Source organism: Myotis brandtii, unplaced genomic scaffold (assembly GCF_000412655.1).
Source record: "Myotis brandtii unplaced genomic scaffold, ASM41265v1 scaffold668, whole genome shotgun sequence".
Taxonomy (NCBI): domain Eukaryota; kingdom Metazoa; phylum Chordata; class Mammalia; order Chiroptera; family Vespertilionidae; genus Myotis; species Myotis brandtii.
This window is the reverse complement of record NW_005370597.1, coordinates 868565-879093: the sequence shown is the minus strand read 5'-3', so window position 1 is coordinate 879093 and position 10529 is coordinate 868565. Positions and strand designations below refer to the sequence as shown.

At 37.8% G+C, this 10529-nt stretch overlaps 1 protein-coding gene across 3 annotated transcripts in view; it reads left to right on the top strand.

The window, feature by feature from the left end:
* CDC25C (cell division cycle 25C) overlaps window positions 1-10529 on the top strand; it is a 23863-nt gene that overhangs the window by 3867 nt on the left and 9467 nt on the right. For all 3 annotated transcript variants that reach the window (XM_014529118.1, XM_014529117.1, XM_005881115.2), the window contains exons 5-8: window positions 278-311; window positions 493-582; window positions 1520-1618; window positions 4823-4981. In XM_014529118.1, coding sequence (XP_014384604.1) covers window positions 278-311; window positions 493-582; window positions 1520-1618; window positions 4823-4981 — 382 coding nt within the window. The remainder of the gene's footprint in view (window positions 1-277; window positions 312-492; window positions 583-1519; window positions 1619-4822; window positions 4982-10529) is intronic.

Genomic DNA, 10529 nt, shown 5'->3' with positions numbered 1-10529 from the left:
TGTACATATATATATATATATATACACACACACACACACACACACACACATATTTATATGTAAAATGAGGGCCTTATCTCCAGGATGTCACTCAACATCTTAATATTTACCACAGAGATCACCCTACGTATTGTTATTGGAAGAGACATATCAATTAGGTATAGGGATCCTAGAATGCAAGACAGGACAAGTTGGGATGCCCCAAGCCACTGATGAATAACCAAACAGTATTTGGGGCTAAACTGACTGGCTTTTTTTTTTTTAATCTGATCTGTAGGAATCAGCACAAGCACCTTATAAAATGCAGCCCAGTGAGTAGCTCCTCTTTCTTGGGTTTGGGTTTGTTGCTCAGGGCACATCCCACCTTCCCAGACCCCACCTGACCCTTCCCGCATGCTGAGGAGAGTAAGATGTCTCAGGTGGAAGACAGGGGTTTTCCAGCTCCCTTGTGGCTGGACGTGTTGGATGTTCTCAGAAAACTATCTTTTGTAGGGACGGCCGCTTTGTAGCACTCCAAAGGCTTTGGACCATGGCAACAAGAAGAAAGATGCAATATGTACCTCATCCACAAATAAAGAAAATGTGAGTCTTAAATGGAAACCTAGATACATTAGCAGTTGTCTTCCTTTGAGTAGAGCAAGTCATCCCTATCTGAGACCTTGAACTTGTTATGCCTCAGTATGCTAGACAAACAGCATCGCTATACGGAAAAAAGTATGGTTTTTGTTTTGTTTTTTCTTTAAGATTTGACCCTAGAACGGAAACCTATCTCTAAGTCTTACACAGTAGGACATCATTACACTCATGTTTAGTTGATTGGTTTCCTTAACAAAAATCTGTTAATAAGGAATTTAGGACTTTAAAAAAAACCAGATAAGAATAATGTACATAACTTGTTCACAGACTATTTATTTGCATGGTTTCATGTACAAGTCTAGAGTTCTTAATTTCTTATTTCTCCTGTAATGTAGCTTTTTAGTTCCTTTTCTAGTAAACTATGGTCCTTTTTGGTCTGAGCTTCAGGCCACCCTGAGTTTCAAGTTGATATTGACCTCTCCAGAATCACTGATTCTCTAATCTCTCCAGCTAATCTCTTTTTCTAGCCATATTTTTCTTTTCCCTGTCTCTCATCATTTCCTCCAGGTGATTATCCATAAAAGGTAGCTGCTGTTCTCCTTTTCTCACATTAACTAAGTTATGCCCATTTTTTGTCTGTCCTAATCAGCTTTTTAAAAAAATTTAATACTGTCCTTTTTAATCTCCCTTTACTCATTTTTAAAAAATCTCACCTCCTCCCTAGTCAGGCTCCCCTTTTCCTTCCTTCCTTTGGCTTATGAACATAAAATTAGTATCCCCCAAAGCAAATCTACATAACATACGTCAACTTTAAACTATAATTTGTATCTTTGGGATGGAGGGTCAACTTTTGATTACTTATGTGTTCCATCAAATGCAATGTTTTTGGCAGGCTTACTCTGACACTTGTCTTTCTGCAGCCAATGTAGTTTTTCTTATGCAGGAAAACAACACTTTGAAGCCCTTGGAATGCTGGGCACCCAGGAACCTGAAGTTTCAAAAGAAATCAGGGGGGCCTTACATGTCTCCCCTTTCTCTACTGGTGAGTCACTGGACATCGTTATCAAGGGTCAGCTGAGATGTTGTGGGATATGGGATGGTAGATCTGGATTTATGACCATTTGAATTTTTCTAAGCTGGCTTGAGTGAGAAAAGGGGTCGGAGAAGTAATGTTTGAACAGGGAATGGGAGGAGACATATGTCCTCTGATCTTTTTGTTTAAATTTAAGGAGGAGAAAAAGTTCTTAGTCCTTTTTAAAATTTTCTACCTTATTCTTGAACTCTTTCCCCCCCTTATTTTAAGAGTACTATGTGCCCAGTGTGAAAATGATTTAAAAATATAGGAAAGTATAAAAAAGAAAATCTCTACCTATAGAGAAAAACGACTATTAACATTTTACCTCATTTCTTTTCAATCATTTAACTATATGAACAGTTGTATGAAGTTGAGGTCATACCATATTTATAACTTTATATTCTGTTTTTGTAAGTTAATATTAAAACTCTTAGTAAATATTTTTTATTAAACTTCTTGGGGTAACATTGGTTAATAACATTATATAAATTTCAGGTGTACAACTTTATCATACGACGTCTGTATACTCTATTGTGGGCTCACTGCGTCAAGCCTAGTTTCTTTTCGTAACCTTGTGTTTGACTCCTTTACCTACTTGGTCCTCCCTCCAATTCCCTTCCCCTCTGATAACCACCATACTGTTGTCTGTATTTTTGAGTTTGTTTTTTTGTTTGTTTTGTGTTGTGTATTTGTTTGTTGCTTTTTGTCTTATATCCTACTTGTGAGTGAATTCATATGGTTCTTATCTTTTCCATCTGACTTATTTCACTTAGCATGATAGTCTCAAGATCCATACATGTTGTCAAAAATGGCAGTATTTCATCTTTTTATGCCTGAGTAGTATTCCATTGTATGTATGCACCATATCTTCTTTATCCAATCACCTATTGAAGGACCCTTGGGTTGTTTCCATGGCTATTGTGAATAAAAACATCATCATTTTTTTAATCCTCACCCGAGGATACATTCATTGATTTTAGAGAGAAAGGAAGGGAGAGAGAGAGAGAGCATGAGAGAGAAACATCGATGTGAGAGAGCATCATCAATTGGTTGTCTCCTGCATGCGCCCTGACCAGGCATCGAACCCTCAACCTAGGTATGTGCGTTGACTGAGAATCGAACTCACAACCTTCCAGTGTATGGAACGATGCTCCAACCAACTGAGCCACCTGGCCAGGGCTAAAAACATTATTTTTAATGGATTTTTTATTCCAATAAGTGGACCATAATTTATGTATGTACTTCGCTATTGTTGGATACTTAGTGCTATACAAATTTTGCTTTTATAAATAATGCTATTACATAAGTTCTTGAGCATAAATCTTTGCCTACATTTTAGATTTTTTTCTTTAAGATTAGTACCAAGAATTATAATTACTGGGTTAAAGGGTATAAATATTTTAAAGATTTTTTTATACATATTGCCAAATTCCTTTCAAAAAAGTTATGAGTTTACATTTTTATGAGCAGTCCATAGTTCATGTGGATAAATTGTTTGTTTGTTTTTAATATATTTTTATTGATTTCAGAGAGGAAGGGAGAGGGAGAGAGAGATTGAAACATCAATGATGAGAGAGAATCATTGATCGGCTAGCCTCCCGCATGCCCCCTACTGGGGATCAAGCCCACAACCCGGGCATGTGCCCTTGACTGGAATCGAACCCGGGACCCTTCAGTCCACAGGCCGACACTCTATCCCAGTGGTTCTCAACCTGTGGGTCGCGACCCCTTTGGCGGTCGAACGACCCTTTCACAGGCGTCGCCTAAGACCATCCTGTATATCAGATATTTACATTACGATTCATAACAGTAGCAACATTACAGTTATGAAGTAGCAATGAAAATAATTTTATGGTTGGGTCACAACATGAGGAACTGTATTTAAAGGGCCAGAACGTTGAGAACCACTGCTCCATCCACTGAGTCAAACCAGCTAGGGCTGTTGTTTTTTTAAGTAGCTAACTAGATAGGTAAAATGTTTTATAAAATTAATTATTAGTAATTTCACATGAAATTAGCCATGCATATTTTCCTGTAGTGAATGGTTGTGTCTCCTTTGTCCATTTAGTTACTGGAGTCTTTTTTTTTTTTAATTTATTGATTTGAGAGAGAGAAAGAGAAAGAAATGTCCACCTGTTGCTCCATCTATCCATGCATTCATTGGTTGATTCTTGTATGTGCTCTGACCAGAGATTGAACTTGCAACCTTGGCATATTAGGACGATGCTCTAACCAACTGAGCTACAGAGCCAGGACTGGCTATTGGAGTCTAAAGTTACCCAGGCATTCATGTACTTTTCGTATACCATGAACTCAAGATACTCCAGAGATTGGATTCTAAACGCTATCCTATGGGAAAGCCATTTAAGATATCCCATCCTAGGTAGATAAAGTTGAGCATGTTTCAGATTTTTTGTTTCATAGAGGAAGGGAAGACTTGAAGCAAATTACTACATAGTATTTCCTATATGTGTGTGATTTTTTTTTAAATGGTGAAACATATATAACATACATTTACCATTTTAACAATTTTTAAGTATACAATCCAGTGGCATTAAGTACATTCACAATGTTCTACAACCATCACCACTATCCATTTCCAGAATTTTTTCATCATTCGGAACAGAGCCTCTGGCCTTGACTGGGTAATTCAGTTGATTAGAGTGTTGTCCCTATATACCACGGTTGTAGGTTTGATCTCTGGTAAGGGGACATATAAGAATCAGCCAATGAATGCATAAATAAGTGGAACAACAAATCATTGTCTCCAAATTGTTTTGTGGTTGCTGTTGTTGTTATTGACTTGTATGAGTTCTTTATATGTTTTGGATATTAACTCCTTACCAGATATATGATTTGCAAATATCTTCTCCCATTTTGTGGGTTGCTTTTTCTTTTTTAAAATTTATTTATTTTGCTTTTTCATTTTCTTGATAATATTCTTAAGCTTTAAATTTTAATGAAGTTCAATTTATCCAGTTTTAAAAGAAAAATGTCATATCCAAGAAATCATTGCCAAATCCAATGTTGTGAAGCTTTCCCCCTATGTTTTCTTCTAAGAATTTTATAATTTTAGCTCTTTTAGTTTAGATCTTTGATTCACTTTGAGTTAATTTTTTATAGGGTGTAAGTGTCCTGGATAATTTATAATATTGTCAATGTACTTGGCAGGACAATGGAAACTTGGTGGAAAGTGAAATGAAATATCTGGGCAGTCCCATCACTGTAGTTCCAAAATTGGGTAAAAATCTAAAACTAGGAAAAGACCAGGCAGAGGAGATTTCAGATGAATTGATGGAGTTTTCCCTGGAAGATCAAGAAGAGGCCAAGGTAAAGTGCTCTCTGATGGTATCTTTGCATTTTCATTCCTTCATTCTTAAATGAACAATACTGCCTACCTAATATGTTGCAGTCACTATACTAAGTGGTAGGTCTGCGGAGATGAAGAAGACATGTTCTCTATATTCTAATGGCTACCTGACTGATATGGTATCAGGTCACTATGGGACTCTTCTTAACTGCTAAGTGAGAAGTTCTAGTTAGTACTTTGACTAGATTACCATCAGTGTAGTCTGGTGTAAGTGATAATGGTAATGGATGGAATATACCTATTAATTCATTCACTTAATGCTGGGGATACAATAGTGACCACCATAACCCAAAAAAGTCCCTGCTCTCAAAGAGCCTACATTCTAGTCCAGAGGAAACAGACAAGTAAACAAATGACATTATAATATGGCAGATCATAAAAATACTGTGGTAAAACAGGGTAAGGAGCAGAGGGAGTATCTGGATTGGGGTGACAGAGATTGGGAATTGATAGGTTGCATAGATTAGAGAGGAAGACCTCTCTGAGAGTGACATTTGAATGACATCTGAAGCGGTGCAGGCCAAACAAACAGATATCAGGAAGAATGAGTTCTTCCAGGCAAAAGGTAAAGCAAGTGCAGTGCTCCTGAGGTGGGAGTGTGCTTGGCATATTCATGGGACAGCAAGTAGGCCATGGCTGGAGCAAAGTGAGAAAGTGCAGAATGGCAGATGAAGGCAGAGAATAGGCAGCAGAAAGACAGGTCATGTAGAATCTTGTCAGCCATTGTAAAGACTACAAAAACTCTGACTCAGGTGGAAGCATCTTGTCTGCTCCTGCGGTATATCTTCACTCTCTCCTGTTTTATCAATTTCCTCCTCTCTCCTAGATTAATGGTTCTCTCTCTCTCTCTCTCTGTATCAGGACTCCTTTACAATCTTTATATTCTTTAAATTTTATTTTGTATTGGGTTCAGGTGTTACAATCTTAAAATTCTTGAGAACCTCTTGCCTTGTACCCTGTCTAACAGGAAAAGCACCCAGTTTTTCCCCATTGATTTTGATGTTAACTCTAGGTTTGTTTTTGTTTTTGGAGAGAAAGGGAGAGAGAGAAAGAAACATCGATTTGTTGTTCCACTTATTTATGTATTCATTGGTTGATTCTTTTTTTTCGTTTTTAAGTTGAGACATTTTATATATTTATTTATTTTAATTCTCACCTGAAGACATGCTTAGAGAGAGAGGTCAGTGTGAGAAACATTGATAGGTTGCTTTCTGTATGGGCCCCAACCAGGGATCAAACCTGAGCCACTCCATTCAGGCCGTTGGTTGATTCTTGTATGTGCCCTGACTGGGGATCAAATCTGCAACCTTGTGATATCGGGATGAAGCTCTAACCAACTGAGCTACCTGGCCAGAGTAGCTATAGGTTTCTTGAGATAACCACAAATGGGATTGAGGAAAGTTCCCTTCTGTTCCTAGTTTGCTGAGAGATTCTAGGAGGAACAGATACTAGATTTTGTTAAATACTTTGCATTTCTTAAGATAGTCATACTAGAGGCCTGATGCACGAAATTCATGCAAGAGTAGGCATTCCATCCCCTGGCTGCCGGCACCGGCTTCCCTCTGGCACCTGGGACTCGGGCTTCTCTCCGGCCGCTAGCAGGCACCAGGACCCGGGCTTCCCTTGCAGCCCTGGCTTCGTCCGGAAGGCTGTCCAGTCTAATTAGCAATTGCGCTTTTATTATTATAGCTGGGCCTTAGCCGGTTTGGCTTAGTGGATAGAGCATTGGCCTATCTGACTGAAGGGTCCCAGGTTCCATTCCAGTCAAGGGCAAATACCTTGGTTGCAGGCTCCTGGCCCTCGTCGGGGGCATGCAGGAGGCAACCAATCAATGTGTCTTTCTCACATCGGTGTTTCTCTCTGACTCTCCCTCTCCTTTCCCCTCTCTCTGAAAATCAATGGAAAAAATATCCTTGGGTGAGGATATAAATAAATAAATAAATAAATAAATAAATAAATAAATAAAAGATTATCATATGGCTTTTCTAACTTGTTAATATGGTGAATATATTGATTTTTGAATGGTAAAACAACTTTGTATTTCTGTGATAACCTTATTTTGTCATGTCTTTTTATATAATTTTTTACATTTGATTTGCTAAAATTTTGTTGAGAATTTTTGTGTTTATGTTTTATAAAATTTATTTATTGATTTTTAGAGAGAGAGGAAGGGGGAGAGACAGACAGACATATAGTCATTTGTCATTCCACTCATTTATGCATTCATTCATAGGTTGATTCCTACATGTGCCCTTATCGGGGATTGAACCCTGGCATATAGGGACCATGCTCTAATTCACTGAGCTACCCTGACAGGACAGAGATTACTGATCTTTAGGGTGTTTTTTTTTTTTTTAAAAAATACGTTTTTATTGATATTTAGAGGGAGAGGGAGAGAGAGAGAGAGAAACATCATTGATGAGAGAGAAACATTGATCAGCTGCTTCCTGCATGACCCTCACTGAGGATGGAGCCTACAACCCTGGGCATGTGCCCTGACTAGGCATTGAACCGGAAACAGCATGATTCATGGGGTTGATGCTCAACCAACTGAGCCACACTGGCCAGGGCTGATCTTTATTTAGTGTTTTGTTTTTCTTGGAATGCCTTTGGTATTGGTATTAGTGTAATGATGTCATCATTTGGAAAGAATTCTCTTTTTAAATTTTCTGGAAGAGTTTGTGTAGAATTGGTTTTTCTTTTTTTTTCTTTTCTTTTTTTAAAATTGTTTTATTGCTTAAAGTATTACAAAGAGTATTACATATGTCTCCTTTTTTTTTTTTCGCCCTTGACAATCCCCTGGCCTCCCCTCCCCCCCAGTGTCTTATGAAATTGGTTTTTCTTTATTTAAAAAAATATATATATTAGGCACAATTCACCAGTGAAGCCATCTGGACCTGGGTTCTTCTTTGTGGGAAGTTTTTAAATTACTAATTCAATGTCTTTACTTTTCATACGTATAGTCAGATTTTCTGTTTTTTTCTTGAGTCAGTTTCAATAGTTTTTGTCTTTTTAGGAATTTGACCATTTAATCTAAGTTTCATTTATTGGTATATCATAGGATTCCCTTATGGTCTTTTTATTATTTCTATAATGCCCTCTTTTCATTTCTGATTTTAGTAATTTGAGTCTTCTCTCTTTTTTTCTTTGTCAGTCTAGACCAGCTGACTTTTGGTTCTGTTGTTTTTCTGTTCTCTACTTCATTATGTTTTGCTCTAATCTTTTTTGATTTCTTTCTTCTACTTGCTTTAGATTTAGTTTCTTCTTTGGTGGAAGGTTAGCTTATTGACTTGAGGTCTTCTTTTTGTAAAAAATATATTTTTATTGATTTCGGAGAGGAAGGGAGAGGGGAGAGAGAGATAGAAACACCAATGATGAGAGAGAACCATTGATTGGCTGCCTCCTGCATGCCCCCTACGGGGGATGGAGACCGCAACCTGGGCATGTGCCCTTGACCGGAATCGAACCCAGGACCCTTTAGTCTGCAGGCCAGCGTTCTATCCACTGAACCAAACCAGCTTGGGCGAGGTCTTCTTCTTATAGGCATTGACAGCTATATATTTTCATCTAAACACTGCTTTAGCTGCATACTGTAAGTTTTGGTAGGCTGTGTCTTTATTTTCATTTATCTCAAAGTATTTTTTAAAAAAATATATTTTATTGATTTTTTTACAGAGAGGAAGGGAGAGGGATAGAGAGCTAGAAACATCGATGAGAGAGAAACATCGATCAGCTGCCTCCTGCACACCCCCAACCGGGGATGTGCCCGCAACCAAGGCACATGCCCTCGACCGGAATCGAACCCAGGACCCTTGAGTCCGCAGGCTGACGCTCTATCCACTGAGCCAAACCAGCTAGGGCTCAAAGTATTTTTTAATTTCCATTGTGTTCTTTGTTGATCCACTGATTATTTAGTAGTTTGTTGTTTAATTTCCGCATATTTGTGAATTTTCCAGATTTTTTTCTGTTTTTAATTGCTAATTATTCCACTGTAGTCAGAGAACATATTTGTATAATTTCAATTTTTTAAAACGTATTGAGGTTTATTTTATGACCTGGCTATGGTCTATCCTGGAAAATGTTCCATGTATATTTGAGAAGAATGTATATTCTTTTGTTGTTGGGTACAGTGTTTTATCGATGTCTATTAGGTCTAGTTGGTTTATAGTATTGCTTCAATTAGTTTTTGCGCTAATATTGCCATACTAAATGTGACCATCCTTGATCTTGCCATTCTCACCTGGGCCTTTCCATTTGTAGTTCCTTCAGCCTGAAACATTGATCCCATAGGCAACACATAATTTTCTCCCTCATTTCAGTCTCGTTTTTCCACATATGTCACCTTATCAGAAAGGCCTTTCCCGACAAACTTTCCAACCTTAATATTTTTTCTATATATTTATCCTTCTTTATTTTTTACTTAAAGCATTTATCACTACTTACAAACATAGAGTATATTTATTTGTCTGTCTCTCTTACTCCCTGTTATGTCACCTAGTAGGCCCTCAAAAATCGTTAAGCAGGTATGTGGATATGGAGATCTGGAAGTAAGAGCAGAGGTCTTGACTGGTGATAGAAATGTGAAAGTCATCAGCATAGAGGAGAAATTTAAAAGTATGGGTTAAAAAAAATCACCTATGGCAAGAGTGAAGAGATAAAAAAGGACCAGTACCTAGACCAGATGATGAATCCAACATCTATTAGCGATTTAATAGGCTGGGAGGCCCAATCAAGAAGACTGAGAAGGAGTAACAGAGAAGTAGAAGCATCACAGTTCTTTTAGTATAAGGCTTCCCAAATTACAACTGAATTAAAAAACTAGGAGGTTTTGTCATTGAAGCCGAGGAAGAAGGGATTAGCAACTCAGTGGAAGCCTCTGTGAGGTTCAGAAAGACATATGGCTAAAGAAGTGACAGTTAGATGTGGGAACATGAAGATTGTTGATGATGTTGACAAGAGCATCAGGTTGATGCAGACAGTAGAGGGCCTATGTGTATTGAGGAGTGCATAAGCCATGAGGAAATGGTGATGCCTTCTCAGTTTACAAAATCCCTTCCTTAAAAAATTAAGTCTAAATATATTTGGCTACTTTATAACATAAGTAAAGAAAGTTCAAATAAACAAAAAAGAAGCTGTTGCAAATGTCCATAGTCCCACAGGCCAGAGATAATCACTGTTAACACTTGATGTTCTTCCAGGTACTTTCCTATGGAATAATTTTTCTTTTATTGAAGTAGTATTACAAAGTATTTTTTGAACCTATTTAATGATATCATGAACTTATTTTTATGTCAATGAAATTAATCTGCAACATATTTTTTATTACATAATAGTAATCCTATATAATAAAGAGGTAATATGCAAATTAACCCTCACGCCCTCACAAGATGGCTGCCTATGACCAGGCTGGCACGGGGGTTAGTGAGTGACAACCAAATGACTGAACAAGCAGGCTGCGTGGGGTGACCAGGTTGGTGGGGGGGCCGTGAGGGGCGACTAGGCGTGCAG